Raw genomic sequence first — 26,031 nt, forward strand, 5'->3', positions numbered from 1 at the left:
GCACACTAATGCATTGTAATTAACATCCAGCTGTCTGCAATTACTGCAAGTTCGAATCTCACCAGGCTCAAGGTTGACTCAGCCTTCCATCCTTTCAAAGGTAGGTGAAAGGAGGACCCAGATTGTGGGGGCAATAAGCTGACTTTGTATAAATATACAAAAGTATGAAGGCTATTGCTTAACGCATTGTAAGCCAACCTGAGTCTTCGGAGAAGGGCGGCATATAAATCAAATTATAAAAAAAAAAAAAACCGTCCTCCCTCGACGTCTCGCGAGATTTTTCCTCGGCTAGAGAACAACCCGCGGGCGGGTGAAGGCGGAGTGCGTGCCAGCTCTTCCCCCGCCCTTAGGTTGGGGACAACCCCCGCCCTGCCCGAGCGTAGCTTGGCGAACGTTTTTTTTTTTCTTTCCTGCCCCAGTTCTCGCGGGGAAAGAAGCTTCTGCTGTGGAGCCATCATGGCGGCGGTGGCCGGTTCTCCGTCTGCCACGCTCCCTTCGTTGGCGACAGCCACCGCTCCAAGTCCCGCCGCTCTGCCGCCCGGGCCGCCCGGTTATCGGCCGTTTGAGCCTGAGGCGCTGGGTCTGAGCCCGGGCTGGAGGCTCACTAGCTACGGGGAGCTGCGCGGATGAGGCTGCAAAGTCCCCCAGGAGACGCTGCTCAGACTCCTGGAGGGACTTAGCACTTCCCATGCTGGGTTGGCCGGGGCCGGGGATACGGGGGCTGCCGGGAGTCCTCCTCCCACCCTCGGTAAGGCTTGGCGGGGAAAGCGCCGAACGCGGCCTTTTAGGTGCTACCACGCGGGGATGGGAGCGCTAGTAGTGAACGATGGAATGAGGGGTGGTACAAAAACTCGAAAAGCGGGTTAGGAGGGGGCGATCCTGTGCCGTGGGTGACGTCTGGGCTACAGATCGAATGGGTGCGCTGTTTAAAACTTTTTTTTATTTCACATAAACTCTGGAAGTGATTTTAAATAAACAGCATATACTCTCGATTTTGGTTTTTCTGCTCCTCACATAATCTCAACACGTGGGGAATATGCCACTTTCTGTTAAATCAAAATCTCCCTTGATTTGAACTTTGTCCGAAGTCCTGGACACTTTGTGGACAATTCAGTCTTGCAGAAATGATTTGCCGTTGGACTTTGAGATTGTTTTTAACTTTAGCCTACTGGAGGTAACAAAATTCACTCTTAACATGGGGCATATGGCTCTCGACTGTGAAATGTTAACCCCTTTTGCTGCTTGTCCATTCTGTAACCTAGACACTGCCTCATCACATTCCCTATTTTATTGCATATGTACTGAGAATGAAGATACAGACTATCAACTTCCAAGTAATTGCTTGAATTGGAAATAATTCTAAACGTTCAAGAACGCTGTGATCCCTCTTCTCTACAGGCATTGGAATGGACTCCTGTGTGATTCCTTTGAGGCATGGGGGTCTATCCCTGGTGCAGACTACAGACTTTTTTTACCCCCTTGTAGAAGATCCTTATATGATGGTGAGTTGGCATGCTGGTGAGAAGATGGAGGAAGTATTGGTCAATTTAGAAAGGATTGAGCTATGTCATTGAAGTTAGGTTTCCTCCTCAGCTGATTAGTATAATCAGCTTTGCCTTGCCCTTCTTGCTCTGTTCTAGTCCTTTCATTATTCTGATTTAGGGCCGCATTGCTTGTGCTAATGTGCTGAGTGACCTTTATGCCCTGGGCATCACAGAATGTGACAACATGCTTATGCTGCTGAGTGTGAGCCAGAAAATGACTGAAGAGGTGAGAAATATTTTATTTCTTAAAATAATTTGAATATGGTTTTTTAATATGCTGATTGGATTCAGTGCAACAACTCAAGTTGTAATACAGTTCAGTGATTTTTGTCTTAAAATGTGCAAACCAGAAGTCTAGCCCCTTGAATGAATAAAGGAAACATTGAGTGTTAGCCTGTCCCCAATTTATTGTTTCTAGGGTTAGGGTAGCACTGAGTTATGTTCCTACACATTGAATTTTTTTGAATCAAAAGTTGGAATTAAACAGTTTTTAAAACTCATTAATTACTTTCATCATTCACAATTCAGACAGTAATGTTTAATTTAATAATTAGGCATATTAATCTATAATTACAAGTAGTTTTGTTTCATAATATACTAAGTCATCATTTGTTTAAATAAGCTTCAGTGAATAGACAATTTCATTCACCTACAATAGCATAATTAACCAAAACTCTGTCTTAGTTGGTTTTTTTATTTACTATGACCTCTGCTGCTTAGTTCCCACAGGTTTTTAACATCTTACATCTACCAACATAAGTTACAAATAGTAAAAAAAAAATTCCCATTATAATTTCAGTGCAGAAGATTCCATATTCAATCCTTGCACCCCATTTAATTGGATCCAGTAGCAGTTGATCCTTGTCTGATGGTTACAAATGGTTCTTAAATCCTTTTTTTCATTTGTCTCTAGGAGCGGGAAAAAATAATGCCTCTGATAATCAAGGGTTTCCGGGATGCAGCAGAGGATGGTGGCACTTCAGTAACTGGTGGGCAGACTGTTTTGAATCCTTGGATTATTGTTGGCGGGGTTGCAACAGTTGTTTGTCAGCCCAATGAATTTATTATGTGAGTATTGAACTCTTATTAGCAAGTAGGAATTTGAAAAAGTAGGGTATAGCATTTCAGATATGTGTATAGATCAGGCCAACATGTTGCATAATTGCTATGAGAATGCTTGTTACTAACAGTCCAAAACTTTAGAAAAGTGATTAGTAAATTGAACTGTATATTTTTATGTAGTTTAATAAATTTAAGTTACAGAATTATTTTAAAAGAAGAATTAGATAAAGTTGAATAGAATTCAAAGCAAGTAAATATTATGTTTGAAGCTAAACTATATTAATAGTTGGGCTGTTGTGTGGGACACCAAATCATGTACAAAATGAGACTCCAGTGAATCAATGCATGGACTTTACATAGTAATACTGAAGTTAACAAGATTTATCAGAATGGGAAGTTCCTTCTGAATTATTTGTAATATCCATCAAATACCTGCAAATTTTTACTTGATACATGAATTAGAATTAGAGATGCAAAAAACAGCATGCTTATTTTCAGAATCCTCCAGTATTTCTTGGAAGTTTCATTTCTCCAATGGAATAAGGTAATAAGGAGACGGTGTCATCCATTTCCAGAGATACATATTCCAAAATGAAAGTGATTTGGAATATTCTGGACGTAAACAGAAATGCATTTTTTCCAAATCTCGGATCTAGGGAAAAGGCAGAATATTCTTCAAACAGACTACAGATAGTCTGCTTAATAACCACAACTGGAACCAGCAACTCCATTGCAAAGCTATGAAGTCACCAAGTGAAATATTATGTGACCTCACTGGATTTACAAGCTCACTTCAGCTTCCATCATTAACCAAGCCATCATATGACAGCAACTTGTGATTTCACTTCGGTGTTCTCCATAGATTCTACTTGTTGAAAGGCAGTTATATGAAGCATGTAAATGGTAATCACATGACCATGGGCTATTGCAATGATTATAAATATGCTTCAGTTGCAAGTATCTGAATGGCAGTCATGTGACTACAAAATATTGTGAGGTCATAAATGTTCAAAGTTCAAAATTCAAAGCCTTTATTGTCATTGTACATCATGTATACAACGAAATTGGTTTAGCTACTGGTGCTTTAGCTACTGGACTCTACTGGTGCAGTCCATACAACACAACATGAATAATATAAAAGGATTGATTGCAAACTGGGATTTTTTTTCAGCTGTCGTAATTTCAAACAGTTGTTAGACAAGACAGTTGGTAAGCGAGGACTACCTGTATACAATTTAGAATCAATATTCTAAATATTTTAAATCAGCTTAAACTTTGAGAATGCTAATTCAGGGGGTTTATATTTATGTTGAGATTGTACTGATGTAAAGTGCATTTGCCTAGTTATCACCCTGCCTCATCTGTTGAAGATGCTTTTAGATTTAATATGAAAGGTTCTAAAAATGGGTGTCATAAGGATCTTCAGCAGGCTGAGAGATGGTTAGAATTCAAGTAGAAAAAGACTAGACACACAGCAAGCAAACAATGATAAGCCTATTATGTGATGTTGAAGGTGGCACAGATCATTTTGTCAACAGTATCTGGATTGATACATTGCATTAAACAAATCCATGCATGTTGATACAAATGGATCGGTTTATATACCATTCCAGGCCAAAACAGTTATACCCAGTTTTCTCAGTCATCCAGGAATGTTTTACAGATTATTTGCACCCACCTGCAGTTTGGCTCACTAGAATATGTTACAACTGATTTCTAATCTGTTGATACAGAAAGGTGATTAGGATACTTTTATTCTGTTTGTTAGATGACCTTTGGTTACTCCTAAAGAAATGAAGATGCTTGATCAATTCTGGGAATATCTCTTATAGGATTTTCTAAAGTTGGGGATTTTTAAAGCACCAACTGTGGAGGCTAGTTACGAGAGCAATTTAAAATCCTATTTTCTTATTCCCAAAGCTAAATCTATAGAATGCTGTTGTGCATTCTTGTTATTACTGTGGGTATGGCCATGCTGAACAGAAATGCAAGTAAACAGAGCTGTCAAATCCAGGGAGACGTGATGCCATGCCTTATAACCATGTTACTTAGTGAAGTTCCCAATCCCAATTATTGTCAGTGAGGACTACTGTATTTTTTTTTCTTTTGAACTTGTATTTTTTTGATTCAGTGTAAAATATTAAGACTTGCAGGTTGTAGATTAAGACAGAAAATAATAAGGCAAGACTTTTTTTTTTTTTAAAGTTAGATTCTTATTCCTTTGATTCTAGGCCAGACAGTGCAGTTCCAGGAGATGTCCTTGTGCTTACCAAGCCTCTGGGGACTCAAGTGGCTGTAAATGCTCACCAGTGGTTAGATAATGTAAGTATTTATCCATGGGGAAATGGACATATCTCTCTGTGTTTATGTATACCAATAGAAAATTAACCCCACTCCCATACAGGCAGAAGAGTGCAAAACACTTTCTGAGAATAGGCTCCATTGCAAGGCGACTTTAGAATACTGTATTCCCATCCAAAATCTATCAATTACAGGACATGAAGGTGGTAAATAGCAGGGAAAATTGTTTTGTTTTTGTTATCCCAACTAAGTTTGTTTGTATCAAAGAGCGAAGGGGTTTTGATTTGATGTCATGATGAACTGGCAGATATTTTTTCTTCTGCTAGGGAAGAGTGAAACCTTAGAGCCATTTCAAATGCTTGTATTATTCTTCCAGCCAGAACGGTGGAATAAGATTAAGCTGGTGGTCTCCAAAGAAGATGTTGAATTGGCCTACCAGGAAGCCATGTTTAGTATGGCCATGCTGAACAGAACAGGTAGGGACCTAAATACTGATTTGGATCTTTACTCAGTTTGCAACACAAGGTTGCCTTGGCTCTCTACATATTTAAACATCTTACCTCTGTTCTTTAAAGGGGTGCATAAGAGTATGGTCAGACAACCTCTAGTACAAGAGCGGTTTTATTTTCAGATAGCATTCAAAAGTATCTCCCTACAAAAACCTATTTAGGGAAACAGTTAAAAACATGACATTAAAGTATTTCATGTACTATGGCAAGACATTTTGAGCATGATTGGTACTGACTTGTAAAACAACTAAACAAACTATGTGAAATGATCGCAAAGTTTTCCCCACACGATTGGTAACATTTCTGGAATTGTAAAATAAGTTCATTGGCTTATAGAGGCAAAATTAAAATAATTGATCTGCAATTAGATTAATATGCTATCAGAGGTAGAATAGCTAGACATGTACAAAATTGTTTTTATTGGAAGCTTCCTAATATATAACAGCTATAAATCCACCTATTATGTGAATTAATTGCTGTATCCTTCTGGGCAAATATTGCCACCAACTTCAGGTGCCTATTAAAAATCAGCACTAGATAATAAATGATTGATTCTTGCTGTTTTAATTATAGGACAGATAGCAGTTAGATAAGAGCTATCTTATACAGGCTTAACTGCTGTTTTGTTATCACTTATGCCACATTTGTTCCTTCTCTTCAGCTGCCAGTTTGATGCATACTTTCAATGCCCATGCTGCCACAGACATTACAGGATTTGGGATTCTGGGCCACGCACAGAATTTGGCCAAGCAGCAGCGTAGTGAGGTATCATTTGTCATTCATAATCTACCCATCATTGCCAAGATGGCTGCTATTAGCAAAGCATGTGGCAACCGGTCCAGGCTCCTCCAAGGGACTTCTCCAGAGACTTCTGGTAAGTTGGATAAACTAGGCAAGGAATAAGCAAAATGTAGACCTGGATTCTGTGGAACAGCTTTAAATGACTTGTAGATTAGCAACAATTGCAGATTCCCAAACATATAACAAAATTACTTCCATAATCTTCCCACAACTGCTGAAATTAAAACAAAACAAAGCAGTGTTGGAGTAATTAGGTACGGTTTTTGTGTGGAAAAACTGAGCTTTGTGAAATCTTATGTCTTGTGTAGCATTAATTTAGTGGATTGTAAGTGTTTAAGTTAATCTGTGGTTATGGAGGGATGGGAAACACTTTTTTTTATGATTATAATTTGCTGTCTTTCTGTTACAAGGGGGGCTGCTGATTTGTCTACCCCGGGAGCAAGCTGCCCGCTTCTGTGCTGAAATAAAGTCACCTAAATATGGAGAAGGACACCAAGCCTGGATCATTGGCATTGTGGAGAAGGGCAACCAGACAGCTCGTATCATTGATAAACCTCGTATTATTGAAGTCACCCCACGGGGAGCCAGTGCTTCCCCTCAGGATAACAATTCTAGTGCTAGCCCTGAAGTTGCCTCATGAGAAGGGAAAATGATTTCTCCCCACTGTCAGCTCTGCAGTTGAAAAGGGCAATACTCTGAAGTCCTGGGTCAGTGTATAGTCTTAAATTTCTACAGCACAAATTGCCCAGAACTTATCTCTTTATTGGTTGATGGCTGATTCCTCCCTGCTATCTGAGATTATTAGTTTTGAAGTGATCTCCTGCAAGCAGGTAAATTGCTAGCATGGTGGATATGGAGAATATGGTAATTCAAATTATTTATTGGAATAATTCTGCCTATTGAGCTCTCCCAACTTTTGGTCAGACTGAGCAGCTGATCCAAAAGAAGGGTGGATGATTTAAAAAGCCATTTGGCTGAGTTTAGAGGTCTCTCTTCTCTTCATGAAGCATCTCCCTGAAAACCTTATAAGGTCTTGGAGGAGCGGAGGAATCCTAGAGGAGTAGAGCCAAGCTCAGCTTCATGGATTGTTGCTTTGGTTGTAAATTATGGGTGATTGAGTTAATAAAAAGTTGATTTCTAAAGGATGGAGTGATAACACATTATTGACCTAGAAGGGAGGTACCTGATGTAAGTAGGAAAATCACTGATTATCTTCATTGTTGCTTTAATTGACTTAAGGTGAAAGAGTCATACAATATTTTTTCAGCCTAAGGATTGGTTGCAAGCAAATTCATTTGGAAGCCCTTTTAGAAAGCAGAAGAAAACAACCCCTCTATCCCTTTTATTTTCTAGATAAAATAATTACCTCATTATGACTTGAACTGTTTAAGGCATTTAAAATCTTACTGGGATGTGGGACAAAGAGGAGCAGTAGTCTTTATAGGGAAGGAGAGATTTTTTTTTCATCACCCATGAAATGAGAGAATTTAATAGATGTGACTTATTATTCTGAGGGAATGACCTAATCCCTGGTATCCCTGATGCACACTGAATCAAAAGCATTTGAAAAGATTGTTTTACACAAACCTAGAATAGTGCAACCTTTTCCTCCGTGGCTATAATAGCCAGGCTTGGGACAAGGTCAGCAGTAGGCTCAGCCATTATTATAAGAGGAAGAAAGTTAATGACATATAGGGGACCAGGAAGTAAGACAGTCCACACTTTTTGCTCCAGGATTGTCAGCTGAACTGCTGGTTCTGTTTAAAGCAATGCAAATGTACATCAGCCTGGAGTTTCCCCTTCTTCTTCACTGTCACTGGATACAATCCATGACATGGATCTGTAGGGTGTCCATGTCTGGAGCTTTATACTGGCATTTGGGACAATAGTGGATAGGCTGTTCTTCTAAAACATTTTGTCTTCGCCCTGTTACAAGCTGGGGATGGAATGGGGTGGTGCCCATCAAGAAAGCTGGAAAGGGAAGGAAGAGTAAATTAGTAAATTGAGCATACTGTATAATTGCTCCTTCTCTAACAGTGATGGCAGTGTTTAGTGAATTATGAAAAGGAGCATTATCTGGTAAAAATACAAGAAAAACACATATTAGTTCTACACTAAATTAATAGAGGCAGTGATTAAACAGTCCAAAGATATAATTGCTACAATATACCATGCTGTAATGACAGAGAAGTGTATTTTTTATCTATCCTTTCTATGAAAAGGTTTTCTGACAAAAAAAAAATCCACTGGACTATATTAAGCAGCTAGCAACAGTTAACATGCAATATATAAAGAAAACTACTTTTCAGAGAACTATAACAATTTTAAAAGGTTCAGGAAATTACAGGCCATTGTACTTTCCACTAGGAAATAAAAAATGGATTGCTAAGTATACAGAAAATCCAGTGGATTCCAGCATTCAACATATTAATGTGATTTTTGATGCAAAATGATTTATGATCTGTATAGTAGAATGAAATGAAATTGTTCTAATAGAGTGTCTGGAACAACTTGTTCCCTGTTCAGGCTTATCAAGCTCTCCGAGTGTGTCTAAGTTTTATACTGATTTTGGTAGTCAGCATAAGAGGATCTTGAGGAAATCCCGTGAAAGGCTCCATCCAGTATAAATATAGACAAAGAAAAGCTGATAGCCCATCTTAGGTAAATGATTAAGTAACAGCAAGCAAGAACTGGTCTAAATATTTAGTTAAGAAAAACAAATGGTTCCCCAAAGTACCTACTTGGAGCACAAATATTACCTTATTATTGTTCTTGGGTTGACCTTAACCTTGTAAGATGGATGTGACTATAATATTGCTACATGGCTGGCCATAAAACATCCAAAAGCAAACTGGCCAGGATGGATTTTTACCATCCTCTTTAATACCCCAGAATACTTTCTACAATCCAAGTTTACTTTTCTGTTTCTTTCAGGATAGCACTGCACACTTCCAAAGCTGCCCACAAAAACTGGGGCAGCAGACATGCAACAATTTTTTTCTCAAGATTGCCAGTGAGACTCAAAGGTATTTGAAATAAAGATGATGTGCAAGTATTTAAATACTAAAGGAGGCAAGAGCCTACTGGGTGAACAGGAGCACCATACTGCTTGACTTAAATTTCTGAAATTAAAGTTAGCAGTAATCTAACAAGGTCTGTGGGGATATCAAATTAGAATATAACACATCCTTCACTTAACGTAGAAAAGAGGGTTCTCTGGTGAACAAAGATGTGAAATTCTATATATGGAAGTGAATTATATCTCATTTCCCACATATGTCAAGCTCCAAAGTGCCAATGATGAGAAAAATAATACCTCAATGAAAATACTATCTTATGGCAAAAACTGAAAGCAAATCACATGCTATAAATAAGGAAAAGAATTAAAAATGAAGCTACCAGTGTCTTGAGTACTGACAGTCATGTAAACAGTGCTATTGCAAGAAGATTGAAATCAGATTGCAAAGGAAAGAAAATAAATAGCAAGAAGTTTCAGTGCTGAAAACATTGCTGAAATTTAGCTGCAGAAGCTTCTATTTTCCATTTTATTTATTTTGCTTCCAATGAAGGCAAGGAGTTTCTCCAAGATAGCTACTATTTTCATGCAAGTGGCAAAAAAAAATAAAAAATAATGAACTGCCTTAAGCAAAACTCTTGTTGCAAACCTAGTAGCAGCAAAAGATTTGTCGGAAGTAAACCCCAGTCTGAATCTCTTTAGTTTTATATTTGCCATATGTCCTCAAACTACTGAAATAACCCAATTTTTCAGGAAATTTAACTTGATTTCCTTACAAAGTATAATAATAGATTTGGACCTTTAAGTTGAAGAGAAAAAGTAGGGCAAATTCAAACTCGGAGATAAGATTATTCCATATAACAGTAAAAAGATGAAATACACAGCTCAAATATACTGCCCAAAGATTGGCTTTCTTTGATTCTTAAGAGCATCTATTTCCTACGTTCAAATGTCATTTTGCCTACATTGTGAAGTGAAAAACATACATCTTTGCTGAAAGAAACAAACAATCTTCCAGTCCCATCAGGTTGATCATTCTGCAGGAATTGTCATATAGCTCTTAAATCCTTTCTTGCATGTCTCCCAGGAGTAGGAGCAGCAGTTTGAGGCTGTATCGCCTTCTGCTGCTCTAGCTGATCCTGCATTTGATTGGAAGAATTGTGGCCATGTGCTGCATCTTCATTGTCAACGTGCTTGCAAAGCACCTTTTTTTTTTTGCCCTGTTTTATAATTATGCTAGCCTCTGAAATTAGTGGAGATTGTTGCAAAATAATCAATTGCCAACACTTACTCGGCTGAGGAGGCGGACGCATTTCTGAATGGCGATTTCTCATCTCTTCCATCAGAGTCCTAGATAGATAAGAAAGAGCACCAGAATGGATTTCTCTAGAAATGGTGGAGGAATAGAGAGCTGTATTCCCTCTGACTACAGACTCCAACAAAATATTACAGAAGTTAAACATGAGTTGGGGTAGAAAAATGGCTCAATTCCAGATGCGTAAGGGTTTCTTACTTTCCATCCTCTAACCTACTCACCGGCTGACTCCTTCAGAGTCGGCTTTCAGCTTCTCATTTTCCCTCTGCAACTGGGCAACCTGCTCCAGCAGGATCTCTCGTTGTTCGTGTAGCTTTTCACGTGCCTGGCGCTCTGCCAGGAAATCTGTCTTGTAGATATCAGCCTGAATGGAAAAGATAGGATTTGGTGGCACAGTGATTAGAACTCCCACTTGCCAGGAGTTTGATAGGCTCAAGTTGGTAAAATGAGAGTCCAGATTGTTTGGAGCAATATGCAGTAAAGCACTGTGGAGTGGCATGAAGGCCTAAATGCTATTGTTATGTATTTGGTTTTTATCCCACCTTTATTACTTTATAAATAACTCAAGGTGGCAAACATAATGTACCTTTCCTCCTATTTTACCCACAACAACCAACTGTGAGGTGGGTTGTGCTGAGAGAGAGTAATTGGTCCAAGGTCACCCAGTTGGCTTTCATGGCTCAGGCAGAATTAGAACTTGCAATTTCCTGGTTCCTAGGCCAGTACCTTAACTATTAGATCAAAGTGGCTCTCCCATTACTCATGCTGCACCACTCACAAATACATAGGCTTCCCAGTCTCTTTTCTAACAAAGTGACATCATACTCACCTGGGCCTTGAGCACAGGCACAGTCTCCATGACAGTTTTGTGTTGTTCAGCATCCTCCTTCAGCTTGTCAATGTGCTCTTGCTTGGCTACCAGAGCCTCCTCAGCCTGCTGCATTTGCTGAGACAGTTCAGCCAGCTGCAGATCCAAGCTCTGAGGAGGGGACAGTTATAATGTTGACACTCTGTGCAAAGAAATCTTTTTTCTCTAGGGCATGAGAAGATTGCCCCCTCCCATATTCTGGTTCCCACTCATCCCCAGCATCAAGATTTTCCATTACAATGCATCAAATGTCTCCCACCTTGCTTCGCTTCTCAGTTTCCAAGCTGGTTTTGATGTGGGCATCGTACTCCTGGAAGAGCTGGTGATAGGCCACCTGCACTTGAGCTAGTTTTCTCCTAAAATGAAGGAGATTATACAAATCATTGCCAAAGGACTCAGGTTGATCAGACTACTTCTGTCAGAAATGCCCTCACTTCCTTTGGCTCTGCCCTGATCACTTTCACACTCACTTTTCCTCTGTGGCACTCTGTCGTTCCACTCGCAAAGCACTCTCAAGGTTTTGCACCTGCAACCTCAACTGATCCACCTGTACACCGTGCTGTTTGTTGCGGATTTCAGCCTCTTTTTCAAGCTGCTGCAGTCGTTCACCAGCCCCACGAACCCTGTAGAGATGGCACACACACACGTCATCTAACACTGCCTAACTTGCCAAAATACCAATGTAGGCAGAATTCCTATCAGACGTCTACCCCAGCAAGTACACACCATGACAATACTAGATCCAGCATTGTTTGATTCAGTAAATTTTCCACACAGCTTCCTGAGTCTTCACCTTCATGTTCAGGGCCATCATCCTCTTCTGTGGCTTCCCATGGGAAGTGTGTCACTTTGGAGGATGTGCATGCAATTGGGGGTGCCTCTGAGCTTTCCATCCCAGCAGCTTGCATCTCTGAAGAAGCAACCTGCCTACCTCTTCAGCAGTGCAAGTGAATAGAGTGAAAACAACGAAGAAACATCTCCAGCTCTTCACTGCTTTTTGTCATTATTTTTGCTGTGATCTGATAGATCACCTAGAAACTCACAGCAATACCCAGTTCACAGCTGAATTTTTAAAAAAAATCTTGTTCAGTGACTGGAAAACTGGAAAGAAAGAGGTGCCTTGCCCTTCTGGCCAGGAAGAAATGGTGGTCTCTTCTGCTTTCCAAAGTGAGAGGTGGTTCTTCCAAAATCAACAAAAGGCCAATCTTTTTCACAATTGGTACAGAAAGTTACTGTAAGCAGATTTAGGGCAGGAGGGTTATTCCACAAGCTGTGCTAGTTTGAAGCCAGGTCTACTTAGAGAGGAAAAGCAGGGAGTCACCCTCCCTGTCCCACAGAGCAGCCTCAGCTCATTGTTCCATAATGTCTGCATCACTGCAGAGAAAGGGGCCTTTCCCAGCTGTCTGCCCACAACATCATATGCAAGCCTCCTGTATGCCTCTCACCTCTCCTCCAGCTCTTTGTTTTGGTCTGTACAAGTTTCGAGGCGGCTTTGGCTCTCCAGCAGCTCCCCCAGCAGAGATGTCACCTGGGCCTTTGCTAAAGTCTTATCCTCCCCAACTTGCTGTAATGAGAAGAGGGCCCAGAGTCAATACACCTACAGAGGGATAGAGAGGAGCCTCCTGTTTTACTCCTCCTACCCAGCTTGCAAAAGAGAGTCTGGGAGCACATTCACCTCTAGTTGTTTGGTCAAGGTTTGTAGCTGCTGCTGGATCTCCTGCTCCCGGGCAGTCCAGCAGGCTAGCTCCTCCAAACTGGATGCCAGCTGTTGCCGAAGGGCTAAGCTTCTGCGGGTGGAACAAAACAAGGAGGATCACAGATTGAACCAATGAACTTCGCCAGTTTCCAAATAACAGGCTTTACAGAGTTGGAGTAGAAATAAGTAAAAATGCCAAATTTAAGAATAAAATAAAATGGAACAGGAAAAAAAAACAGTACTGTATTAAAGTCTAAAAAGTTAAATACTTCATTATAAAGCTACTTTGCTAGACTATTAAAGAACATATTTGTTATAAAACAGCACAAAATGATATAAAATTTAGACAGAGCTGCCAAATTTCATGCTTTGTTTCTACTTGAATAAAAATTTGTCTTGTTTCACTATCGTTTCCTAATGATAAGCGCTATGAAACACAATTTGGAAACTTTAAAAACGATGCCACTGCCTAAAAGAAGAAATGAAACTCAGAATTTCTCTAGCATGCTCAGGAAATTGCTTTGAAGTGGAATTAAATATAGGTGACAAATTTCATCATAAAACTGGCATATAGTTTCAGCTGCTCCTGTATGACTGAGACAAAGCCTTATTCTAATGGGGACATGTTTATAGCCTCCTTCCAGTAAGGCTGAAGGCAGCCTATTTTGCAGTAGTAAGTATATGTAGATATTTAGATAGGGCAAAAGGTTTACTTGCTTCTTTGCAAATTAATATCCATTATTTGCTGTTTGATAACTGCTTTAGTAATTGCCTCCCTCCCACTCCCAATGTCAGGGCTGTAACAACCAGGCAAATATTTTGTCATTTTTGCCTCTAACCTCTTCTTCTAAGTAGAGTAAATGCTATCTAATAGAACCAGTGGGACTAAACTTTCAGGGAAGAATATCAGTTTGCCAGTAAGTGATTTCACATATCCAAAATCCTGCTTCTACTGGCTTACAAACTGCCTACAATGAAAGGGTAACACTGGTAATGTCCTGGTAATGTTTGAGGAAAGAGCATTTCTAAGAAGTGTTTGTGATTCTCAACTGAGTATCAATAGGCATTTGGCTAGCCTTATCTTCCTTTCTCATAAAAACACTGCATTTCCTTCAGTTGTGTTAGCCATTCTGGAGAGGGTTACTTCTATTTGCTCTTTCCTCAACCATCCATTTGCAACATCTGAAAATTTTAGCCCTTGATCTGTCCTAACAGCATGCATGTTTAAATGGCTATTTCTTATAAAATACCAATGCATCATTATCTACTTACTCATCTTCAGCCTCCTTCAGCCTTTTTTGCAGCTGTTCAATTTGTTTCCCACCAGCACTGTGAAGGAGGACAGAGAACGATGATGATGATAAGAGAAGGAAGAGAAGAATTGGAATTAGAATAAGGAGGAGGAGGGGGAGGAGGAGGATTGCATCTCCACTGGCCATTCCACATAATATTTAAATGTGTGGATATTGCAGGGTATTGTGTACATTAAAAACTGCAATGCTAGGGACTGTATGGATGGAGGATGCACAGCAACCTAAATTCTGAACTTCTAATTATTATCATCAGGTACATTTCTGCACATTCCTATGAAATATGAGCGTTACTGAGGGAAAGGTCTTTTCCAGACCTGTTTTGGAACATCTCCAAGAGGAGGTTATCACTGTAATGTATTTTCACCATCATTATTTTTGTCCACCATTTCTAACTTTAGCTGTCTTTTTTTTTTTTTTTGCAGATATATTTGTACATTTATTGTTATAAATTTATTGTTTGGGGCAGTTTTAAAAATAATTCATTGTAAAGCACTCCATAACAGGGCGCAAGCCTTCATAATCAATAATACTGATAAGACAAATAAGTAAGTACTTTAGAATGAGTATCCAGGCTAGTCTGAAAAGGTCTCAAGATACTTACTTGTCCCCTGAGCTCTGCAGGGACTCTACTTCCAGAGACTGCTCCAATAAACAACTATTCTCCTAGGAAGATAAAAGAAGGGTACATTGTGAGATCAGCCTTACCAGCTCCAGTTGCCTTTCCTCATCTCTTTACGCCACTATCCTGAACTTCATGCAATCTTTTTTTCCCCATGTCCTCCCATGTCCCATTATACATCCAGCGTCTGTTGCTGCTGCTGCTGCCAAATCTCACTTCAATCTTTATTTTGAACTCCTCTACCGGGACAGTGACCTTGGCTGTTTGTTGCAGTATGGTGATCTTAGCCTCCAAGGCAAGTTTTTCCTTCTGTAAGACCTGGTTGGCATCTTGCAATGCCTTCCAGTCCTCTTCCAGCCTTTCCTTTTTCTGTTTTAGTAGCCCCGATGTCTGAAATACAAACAATGGAAAGAAGGAACATCTTTGTGATGAGAAATTGTATAAGCCATCCACAGCAGGTGAAATGATACAGCCTTAAATCTATCTACAGGATGAGACAAATATAGAAATTCTGCAAATCTCTATTTTCTATGTTATTTCTTTGCATCAATTACAAATTCTAGTTGCTCATCTAGGTCAGTGTTTGCTTATGTGAAATTTTCCAAAAGTGCTGAACTACATTTCCAATCCAATCATCTTCAATCAAGATTTGCTACCCTAGTTAATTGTTTCAAAATAATTATGAGGTGTTGTGGCGAGAGGTGCAGAAAGACATGGAGACTTGGAAAAAACTGCAGCTGTCTCTACTTGGAAGAATAGCAGCAGTTAAGATGAACATTTTGCCAAGATTTCTTTTTTTGTTTCAAATGATTCCGGTGCTTAAAAGTGATAAACAATTGAAAGTTTGGCAAACTGGAGTGAATAAGTTTGTCTGGAACGAGAAAAAGCCGAGAGTGAAATTGAAAATTATGCAAGATGTTCCAGAAAGAGGTCTTAAACTTCCAAACCTACAGCTATATTATGATGCAGCAGTTTTGACTTTAATAAGTGACTGGTTTGGAAGGAAAAAGGCTGGAATATTGAATGCAGAAAGTTTTGATCTTGAATTTGGATGGCATGCCTACTTATTTTATGATGACAAAGTTGATAAAGTATTTAAAAGCCATATACTTAGAGATTCTTTGATGAGAGTTTGGAAGAAGCACCGATTCAAATGGGATTATAAAATACCGCTATGGCTGGATCTTGGTCATATTTTGTGGAATACAAATATAATGTCACTCGGGGGGTTTTTATACAAAGAGGTTCTTTTTACAGATGCGGGCAGATGGCAGCTGAAGACATTGCAGACACTGTTGGCTGAAGGGATTAATCTAACTTGGTTACAATATAATCAATTACAAATGAGATGGAAACAGGACCAAAAAACTGGTATTATGTTGCATGAGGAAGAATTGGTTAGACATATAAAAGAGAAAGGTCCAATGCATATCAAAAGGCTTTATAATGTTTTGTTAGAAAGGGATTCAGAAACTGAATTAGTTAAAGATTGTATGATTAAGTGGGCACAAAATTTTGAAGAACCAGTGATGTTGGAAACATGGGAAAAAATTTGGGTTCAGAATGTTAAATTTACACAATCGCAGAATTTGAGGGAAAATTTCTATAAAATGTTTTATAGATGGCATTTAGATCCCAAAAAGTTGTCATGTATGTACCCTAATGTTCAGCCAAAATGTTGGAGATGTGACTGTTTAGATGCTACATATTATCATGTTTGGTGGACTTGTAGGAAAGTTAAGGCTTTTTGGATAAAAATTTGGTGGGTCATGCAGAATGTCTTGAAGAAAAAAATTCAATTCTCTCCACAATTGTTTTTATTGGGTATAGTTAAGGGTTTTACATTGGGTGAAACAAAACTGATACTGTATATGATAACAGCAGCAAGATTGTTGATAGGTAAATATTGGAAAAATGAAGCCTTGCCCACTATTGAGGAATGGACTTTGAAGATGGCCAGTTTTGCAGAGATGGCAAAGATTTCAGCATACCTAAAAGATTGTTCACAAGAGACTTATGAATGGGAATGGAAAAAGTGGATAGAATATGTTCAGAACAAATATCAAACTAGAAAGTATCAAATAGCTTTTATTTGAAAATAATGTACTGGAAAAATTTTAATGTAATGAGGGTAAAAAGAAAAATTATAAAGGGGAGGGAGGGGTTCAAGTTTTTACACAAGTTTTATATTAAGGGTTTTTTTGTTTTTTTTTTTACCGGATATGAGTATAATATAGGGAAGTCTGGGGGGAGGGGAGGATTAGGGAGGGTTAGGGAGGTTGGGAAGTTTGGGGTGGGTGGTGGGGGGGGGGGAAAAAGGGGTGAAAATGTAATTGTAAAACTTTTGCAATAAAAAAAAAAAGATTTGCTACCCTAGTTAAAGCTGTTGGAATTTGTACATCAACGTATCTGGAGGGCACTGAATTCGAGAACTAATAGATCATGCACACGTACCACAGTAAGTACATCTTCCTCAGTAAGAGTCACAGTATCTGATTCCTCTTGTATGCCAGAGAGGTCTTTTTCTGAGAGAAATGGTTGAGAAGCTGTCTGTGAAGAGAAACAAAAAAAATCTTGATGTATGTGATAGTTTTGAAATTGCTTCAATGTTTTTTCAGATGCCAACATACACCACACATTGTAAGGATGCCTATTCTTTAGCAAGATACTTAAACTGGAAAAAAGGAAAGGGGAACTAGAGGAAGACCCCAAACTCTTAACCCTTCTGTGTTCCCAACAGCACCCAGTTGCACCTTCAATCGCTCCAGATCCTGAAAAGCCTGCTGCAACTGTTTTTCCAACTCCATGCGTTCCAGGTGCAATTTTTCCACCACAAGCCGAGCCTCCTGAAACTTGCTCATAATGAATTCTTTCTCCTCCTTTTTGGAAGCATGGAACTGCACAAATTCCTGGTACCGCTCTCGTAGCATGTGATTACTCTGTCGGATGGCTTCTACACACAGAACACAAAAAAAAAGACGTATACTGGATCAGTGTCTTACCTTCTTTATGTTCTTTATATTAGAGGACAATGATTGACTAAACAATAAATACACCATCTCATCCAAATCCCTCTTTACTATGCAGGATGAATACATTCTTCTGTAATAAGAATCAAATTCTCAGTTTTAGTCATTTGATCTCACATCTCAGAAACCAAATTCCAAAAAGCTAGGAAAAAGACACATATATAACAGTATCTAGTATTAGGCTATCAAAATCAGAAAGTTTGACAGGTTAGAATTTCATCAAAGATAACTCATCCATTCACGATGCTACTCTCTTTATCAATCCAATTTCTCTTTCCTTTCAGATTAATTCATGTTACTAAATATTCAATTATTTATTTTTTTTGTAAAAAGTTTTTATTTTTAAAAAATATAAACATAAAATACATCTTTTTTAGAACGAAGCATTGATCCGGTCATAAAATTGGTACAATCACAAATTCATCTTTAACAACAACTCATCTCCCCTAATCATCATCTTATAAAAATAATAAAACAGAAAACAGAAAACCAGCTCACAATAACTCGCTCAAAACAATTACCTTTCTATTATTTCACCTCAAATCTTCATTTCCTAATAACACAACTTAATGTTTTACACAATTGTTTCCCTAAATTCTATCTATTTTATCATACCATTATCCAAAAACCCGTTGCTTGAATCTTTAAATCCTAACACAGTATCATTTCATTATCTTTTCTTTTTGTTTAAATGAATGTATCTTAAAAATATAAATCATACTATTATCATAAGCAATATCTTAACTATCACAGCAAATCATCTTCATTACTGTTTATTTCAACGTAATCATCCTAATTTTACTAGTAATCACAACATAATCATATTTAATTGTTTATAACAGCACATCTTCATCTTAATCCTCATCTTTTATTTTTAATCCCAACTCATTTTTATTTTTACTGTTAAACCCAGCATAATCATTTATTTTTACTGTTATTCCCAGCAAAATCATCCTTATTTTTACTGTTAAACCCAGTATAATCATTTTTGTTTTTGCTGTTCAATCCCAGCATAATCATCTAAATTTTACTATCAAATCCAGTATAATCATTTTTGTTTTTGCTGTCAATCCCAACATAATCATTTGAATTTTACTGTTGAACCCAGTATAATCATTTTTGTTTTTTGCTGTCAATCCCAGCATAATCATCTGAATTTTACTGTTAAACCCAGTATAATCATTTTTGTTTTTGCTGTCAATCCCAGCATAATCATCTAAATTTTACTGTTAAACCAGTATAATCATTTTTAATTTCAGCATAAGTTTCTTTAATTTTACTGTTATACCCAGTATAATCACCTTATTTTACTATCAATCCCAGTATAATCATCTTTACTTTTGCTGTCAATCCCAGCATCAACATCTTAGTTTATTGCTTGTCCCAGCATAACTTTTTTTACCATCCATCTATATATTATTTATTCATATTTAGTCGCATTATCATTATCATCTTTGTAACAATTTGACATTGAGACTTAGTTCTTACACCAAACACATCCTTATATGAGTTAATAAATTTCTGTTAACATATTCTGTTCCTCTTATATTCTAGTTTTAAAAGTTTTTTATTTTGAAAACATTAAAAACAAGACACAAACACACAACATTTATATACATATCACTTTTCCCTACAGCTACTTTGAAGTGATCCTTTCTTACTATTTACATCTATTCACACACATTTTAACTTTATCTTATTCAACGATTTATTTTCCATCATTCTTTCGTCTAGATTGTACTTTGATCTTCAACATTTGTTCTCCCCTCTCTCATTTATTCCTCTTTCTCATTGTTCCTATTCTCCAACCATTCATACCACCTACACCACCCTTTGTAATATTCTGTATCCTCTTTCTCCTTGATTTCTTTTGTTAATTAGTCCATCTCTGCACACTCTAAGATTTTCCTAATTAAATCTTCTTCTGATGGTAAGTTTTCCTTCTTCCAATTTTGCGCATAGACTATGCGGGCTGCTGTCAATATATGTAATATTAAATAATATATTTCCTTAGTATAGTTTTCTATGGAAATCCCTAGTAGAAACTGCTCAGGTTCTCCCTTTATTGAATTCTGAATTATTTCCTCTATCCACTTTTTAACTTTCGCCCAGAATTTCTTCGCCACTGGGCAGGTCCACCAGAGATGATAATAAGTTCCATAGTTATTCTTACATTTCCAACATTTTGGTGAATTACTAGGAAACACTTTTGCTATTCTAGCTGGTGGAAAGTGCCATCTATGAAACATTTTCATCTGGTTTTCCTTGTATGCCGTTGATATTGTCAATTTCATATTTGTTCTCCACATCTTTTCCCACTTCTCTAATTCTATTACATGATTGAAATTCCTTGCCCATTTAATCATAGTATCTTTCACTATTTCCTCTTCCATTTTATACTGTAATAAAAATTTATAAATTTTACTAATTAATTCCCTCCCATATATAATTTTATCCAGTTCATTTTGCTTCAATTGTACCCGATCTATTTTTGTATCTTCTAAGTATTTTGATCTTATTTGTAAGTACGTCCACCATTCAACTTCCCTATTCAAATCCTGTTCCAATTCTTGTTTTGTTTTTAATTTTCCCAAATCATTTAATATATCCCTGTATCTAATTATTTCAGTCCAGTTTACTAAATTTGGGTGCGTTAATGTTTCATTGGGAGAGATCCAAAACGGTATTCTTATATAGTGTTGCTTTTTGATTTTATGCCAAATTAATAATAGTGAATTTCTAATTATATGCCTCCATGGGTTTTATACTTTTCACCCCATAGAAATGCATGCCATCCTGTCTGTAAATCGTGTCCTTCTATTGTTAAAATTCTTTTATTTCCCAGCTCCATCCATTCCTTTAACCATGTTAGGCATGCTGCTTGGTAATAAATCTCCCAATCCGGAAATGTTACTCCTTCTCTGTCCCTGGTATCTTGTAGTATAGCGTATATTCTAACTTTCCTCTTTTTTCAATTTTTTTTAATATATCCATAACAAATTCTTCTTGTATTCATATTCATTTATTCATCTATAGAAACCTCCTTTTTATTATTACTTTCCATCTATACATTGCTTTTTCATTTTTAATCACATTATTTTCTTCTTTTTTCCCAGCTGTGTGTATCTTGTTCCTCGTTTCCTTGTCTGTTAGCATATATTTCATTTCAGTTTCAAAGTTCCCAATTTTAATTCTCCATATATCAATTTAGTTCTTTTTCTTACTTCTATTTCAAGCAAATTACATCAATTTTCTTTTGTTCCTGCACCATTCAACATCTTTTGTTCCTGTGCCAATTAATACCAATTATAGGAGTTCCAATATATTTTCCCTTTCTTTTCACCAAAGTCGAGCGGCCTGCAGACAAAGAAAAAATACCTCCACCGCCAAGGTCCCACAGTTGTTATCTGTAATATTCACAATGTTCCCAAACAAAGAGCAAATTACAATGTTTCTTTTTGAACCAGAAGGTGCCTCTCTACAATCCACAATTTCCATCAGTCACGCAAGTAGCCATTTTATTTCAATTATTTAACGTTCCTGCTTGATTCTCTCCTCCTCCTGTGTTTTAAAAATAATAATTCTTTTTTCCTTTAACAGTCCAATTCAAATTTAAAACTTTGCACAATTTTTGAGCCAAGTCTCAATGTTTGTTTTTCGGATTTGTTCTATTCAAACATCAATTTTCTGTCCGGTCTTTTTCTTTTCTTTTAAAAATTGCATCCTAAAAGCTTCTATGCCCCATAGTTCCACAGCCGCTGTTTTAAAGCTAGAGGTCTTGCAAGTAAAAAAAAAACATTGCTCCAAACTTTGTTTCGAGCCTGGGTTGGTTGTCACTTACCCGGCTTCAAAGAGCATCGTTCCTTTCTGCTTTCCTCCTGAACATCACTTAGCCCGGTTTGTCCCAACTTCATGGCAGCCGCCATGGCTGCTGCCCCCCACCACCGACTTAGTTCCCTCTGACCTCCGAGGAACTTGCCTGTTCCTCTTGGACGTCTGAGGCGCCTCTCTTTCTACCCCGTCCCTGCAGGAACGGGGTAGAAAGACCCATCAGCGGCGGTTCGGCAGTCGGGGTTTTCGCTGGGCTCCTCAGAGCCCGCTATTCTCCGGCTATCACACCACGACGCCAAACCAGAAGTCCCTAAATATTCAATTATTATTACAGTGACTTTTTTTTATTATACCTACAAGCTATTGCTTTTAGGCTGTTACTGGTCAGACTCTTTCTCCACTAACAATTTCCATCAGTAAGTTTAGTTGCAAGAGAACCATTTTTCTCTGATTTGTCCCTGTAATTCAGCCATTCATTTCCATCTGGAGTTATGTAATTAAGTAGCACTTCTCTTTTGCAGATTATATACAATGACTGGCCTTGTTACTAGCTCTTGCCAATAGCCCAGACCAAAAGAAAGTCTATTCAAAACTTAAAGTGCTGGCAGGAAAGGGATGATTGCTCTGAATTTATTCTGTCTCTGATTTAAAAAAAACAGTGGAATCTACTCTTACATATGGGGTATAGAAAGGAAACAAGCAAAGGAGCAAGAAGCTTTCCAGCCATCAATAGAAAGTAACTACACAATTTACAAAGCTGTCCAATATAAATTCAGAGAGGTGGCAAATGAAGCTTTTGGAGCTTCTGATGTGAAAAAAAGGAAAACTGGAATATTTGAAACCCAATCTTAGCTAAGTATCCAGTTATTTGGTTTTCTTCCTAAATACAACAACTTACTAAATATAGGCAAAAGGTAAAACAGAAAAATCAGAATCTAATCAGTGGTTGGATATCTCAAGACTTCTAGAAGTTACAGAACTATACCCCCCCCTCCCATTCCTCATGATTAATCATGATGGCTGGAGCTGCAGAGAATTATAATTCATAAAGGAAGGCCAGAGATTCTAAACCATTCTAGTTATCTACCTTATCTGATACTTAAAATATTGCCTGATTCATTTATGGAAATGTCTATTATAAGAGACAGAGACTTAATATAAACTGAATGACAGGACTCGGTAAGAGAATATTGAATGAATTTTTTAATTAATTAATTAATTAATTAATTAATTAATTAATTAAATTTTATACCGCCCTTCTCCTGAAGGACTCAGGGTGGTGTACAGCCACAATAAAACAACGTATCTCCACAAAATTTAAAAAACAGTTTAAAACATATTAAATAATTTGGCCCTTGTATTAAAATTTATCAACCTTGATATCATTTAAACATGATAATGGTGGTCACTCCAACATGTCCTCACCTTTAAGGTCTCTGTTCTCAGCCAGGAAATATTGTACAATTTCATGTCCTGCCAGCTCAGCTGGCAACTGAAGGGTACCAGGTTTGCCCAGGGAGGAATCATCTCCCATCATGCCATAGTCACCAGCTGGGCATCCACTTGGCTGCACCATGTTGCAGCTCCAATCCCCTTGGGCTATACTCATCCAGCCAGATCCTGGGAACAGAGGAAGCATACCATAAGCACCTTCATCAAAGTACACATATGACAATAACCACACAGAGGGGATATCCCTTTGCTTTAGTTTATGAAAATGAATAAGTAACAAGATTTCACTTTCTTTCTCATTTACAGTATGCCTGGTCTATGCCGAGGTAGAGAGGCTTTTTTCACTGGTCTCAAGATCCATTAAACTGAATCTAGTGAAAAGGATATATAATTAAAGAACACTATGCAAGGAATTTGTTTTGATTCCCAGTTCATAGTTCATTTTAAATATCCTCCCCCCCCCCATTTCAACAGAATAATTTATATATGGTGGGGGGTGGGGGTGGAATAGTACAGATTCTGCTTTTTCTTTCAAAAAATGAAGCCTCAAAATATTGATAAACTACTTCAAATTCCCAGGGATCTAACAGCAGGTCCGGAACTACTATTTGTTTACTTCCAGGCAAGAGCTAACAGGTTAAATCATATGATTCATTGTGATGTGTGAAACCTGTTATGAAGATTGAAGGATAAAAGGAGTGGGGTTTAGTAACCTACCCTAAGCTCTTTAGAAAGGGAATGCATAAAAATGCAATAAATGCAATGAGCTCAGTGGGGAAGAGAAAGAAATAGACCTATCATTCACTACTAGACATGATAGTACACAAGTACCATAAAATAAAATCAGCAGCTATTCCCTCCTCCCACTTGCAAGTTTCCCAAAACCTCTGGCTAACAGCTGTTTAAAAAGACTTGCTCTAGACCAGTGACTTTTAAACTGTCCCAATTACCCTTTTTTCATACCTCCAAAAACATTATTTCCCTTTTTAAAAAACAGGCTCTGTTACTTTACAGAAATGCCCCAGCAGTGACGGTTCCAAACTAGATCCTTGATTCACAAGCAAGCAGTTACAAATTGCTCTAACATCCCCAGGATATGCCCAAGTTACCCCCTTGGGTAATTACCTCCATTCTAGGAACTTTTTTTTCAACTTTGGCAACTTTTAAGATGTGCAGATTTCATGCCGGCTGGTGTTTTTTGGGAGTCTACCGTACTGGCGCACTCTCCCATTCTAGCACTCAATTGTTTGACTACAATTCCCAGCATGATCTGAGTTTGGGGGTTAAGATGATGGAAATCATAATCTAATGCATCTGGGGAGCGAAAGGTTCTCCAAACGCCTAGTGCCCCGGGCCGGACGAGGGAGCCCGTATGGCTCTCAGACCAAGCTGGCGTAGAAGGGCCCAATTGCTGGGCCCCCTTGCCAAACGCAACCCCTCCTGCAAAGCGCAGCCCCCGTCCAAAGAGGGATAAAAGGAAAAGTCCCACCTCTACTTCGAACTCCAGATTCCTAAGGGTTTCTTCCTTCCTGGTATGTTGTTTTCTTGTTTACCGGAAGTGACATCTTAGAAAGAGAAAGCGGATCGGGAAAACGAAAGAGGCCGGCCTCGAGTCTAGGAAGGGCCCGGAAGCAACGTCAATAAAGGCGGCGGCCGTAGGTACAGCAAACAGTGTGTGTGCGCGTGTGTGTCTGTCTTAAAGCGCTAATGTGCAGAAGAATGCTTGACTCTGAGTCTTAGAACTTCCGGCGGCCGGAGAGGCGGAAGATCGCGGCGAGGAAGGAAGAAGTGAGCGCTTTTTCTGTACCTGACTTACACACACAGACACCACGATTTTTGCATCGGAGTTGCCCTAACAGTTGCTCCCCATTAGTCCTTCTCCTTTCGTGGAAGAAATAGCGATGAGTTCTTTTTGTGTGTGTGTGTATATAACTTTTTATTATTTTTTATAAAAACAAAATATTTAGTACATCTGTCGCCCCCTCCCTGTGACATCTCGGTGTTATCTTCGGTCCTTCATCCAAAAAAGGAACTTTCTTCTATCTTGATCTTTATACAAACCATTTTAATATCTCCTTACTAAAACAAAATTCTGCCTATCAAATTTTTAAATATAAAGCTTTCATCTTTTATATCCCTTTTCCAACCAATAATAGAAACAATTCCATGTTCTATAATAGTCTATCTCTTCCCTATCTTTAATCCTTAAAGTCAATCTATTCATTTCTGCAAAGTCCATAATTTTTTTTAATCACCTCATCTTCCAAAGGTATTTTCTCTGCTTTCCAATTTGAGCATAAACAATTCTTGCAGCTGTTATTACATGTATAATCAAATAAGTATGTTCCTTACTAGTCTTTTCTGGAAGAATACCCAATAGGAACAGCTCTGGTTTAAATTCAATACGTAACTGTATCATCTCTTCCAACTATGTTTTAATTTTATTCCAATAATTTTTTGCTTCTGGACATGTCCACCACATATGATAATAAGATCCTGGTAGCCGATGACTGTTTTGTCTTGCAGTATGGGGACAATGTTACAAGGGGATGAAATGAAAATACAACAATTGTAGCAATACTGGGCTTGACAGGAGAAAGAATTATACTATGTGGTTGCTGTAAGTCTCTCCGTGCTATTGTATTCCACTAAGTTTGAAAAGAGCATCAAATCTC

General features: G+C 38.1%; 2 protein-coding genes across 7 annotated transcripts; one reads left to right on the forward strand and one right to left on the reverse strand.

The window, feature by feature from the left end:
* The first annotated feature begins 268 nt into the window (after nucleotides 1–268).
* LOC117675547 (selenide, water dikinase 1) lies at nucleotides 269–7,359 on the forward strand. The gene is made up of 8 exons (XM_034434301.3): nucleotides 269–748; nucleotides 1,399–1,502; nucleotides 1,663–1,770; nucleotides 2,458–2,612; nucleotides 4,838–4,928; nucleotides 5,284–5,383; nucleotides 6,078–6,290; nucleotides 6,628–7,359. The coding sequence occupies exons 1-8, from the start codon at nucleotides 457–459 to the stop codon at nucleotides 6,855–6,857; spliced, it is 1,293 nt and encodes a 430-aa protein (XP_034290192.2). The 5' UTR covers nucleotides 269–456; the 3' UTR covers nucleotides 6,858–7,359.
* A 580-nt stretch (nucleotides 7,360–7,939) lies between these two features.
* On the reverse strand, nucleotides 7,940–25,184 carry IKBKG (inhibitor of nuclear factor kappa B kinase regulatory subunit gamma). Of its 6 annotated transcripts, none has more exons than XM_087888609.1 (15): nucleotides 24,846–25,184; nucleotides 23,330–23,524; nucleotides 17,798–17,997; nucleotides 17,499–17,594; nucleotides 15,300–15,434; nucleotides 15,027–15,088; nucleotides 14,385–14,441; nucleotides 13,092–13,203; nucleotides 12,862–12,980; nucleotides 11,887–12,039; nucleotides 11,676–11,772; nucleotides 11,378–11,527; nucleotides 10,770–10,912; nucleotides 10,525–10,583; nucleotides 7,940–8,188 (listed from the first exon to the last, which is right to left on the reverse strand). In XM_087888609.1, exons 2-15 carry the CDS (start codon nucleotides 23,511–23,513, stop codon nucleotides 8,031–8,033), a joined length of 1,725 nt encoding a protein of 574 aa, XP_087744735.1. In that variant the 5' UTR covers nucleotides 23,514–23,524; nucleotides 24,846–25,184; the 3' UTR covers nucleotides 7,940–8,030. The 6 variants fall into 6 exon arrangements, with proteins under 6 accessions (XP_087744735.1, XP_034290189.2, XP_087744736.1 ...); XM_034434298.3 differs by having other exon boundaries at nucleotides 15,261–15,434; nucleotides 24,846–25,049; XM_087888610.1 differs by having other exon boundaries at nucleotides 24,482–24,903.
* Nucleotides 25,185–26,031: the final 847 nt, after the last annotated feature.

This window comes from Pantherophis guttatus, chromosome 2 (genome assembly GCF_059756535.1).
Source record: "Pantherophis guttatus breed Tessera chromosome 2, ASM5975653v1, whole genome shotgun sequence".
NCBI classification, from domain to species: domain Eukaryota; kingdom Metazoa; phylum Chordata; class Lepidosauria; order Squamata; family Colubridae; genus Pantherophis; species Pantherophis guttatus.

Coding starts and splice junctions, on each gene's coding strand:
- IKBKG (XM_034434298.3), bottom strand. CDS start 23,513: ATGAGTATAGCCCAAGGGGATTGGAGCTGCAACATGGTGCAGCCAAGT. Junction 11,528..11,675: donor AAACTGAGAAGCGAAGCAAG/GTGGGAGACATT, acceptor TCCCCTCCTCAG/AGCTTGGATCTGCAGCTGGC. Junction 10,913..11,377: donor TGCCTGTGCTCAAGGCCCAG/GTGAGTATGATG, acceptor TTTTCCATTCAG/GCTGATATCTACAAGACAGA.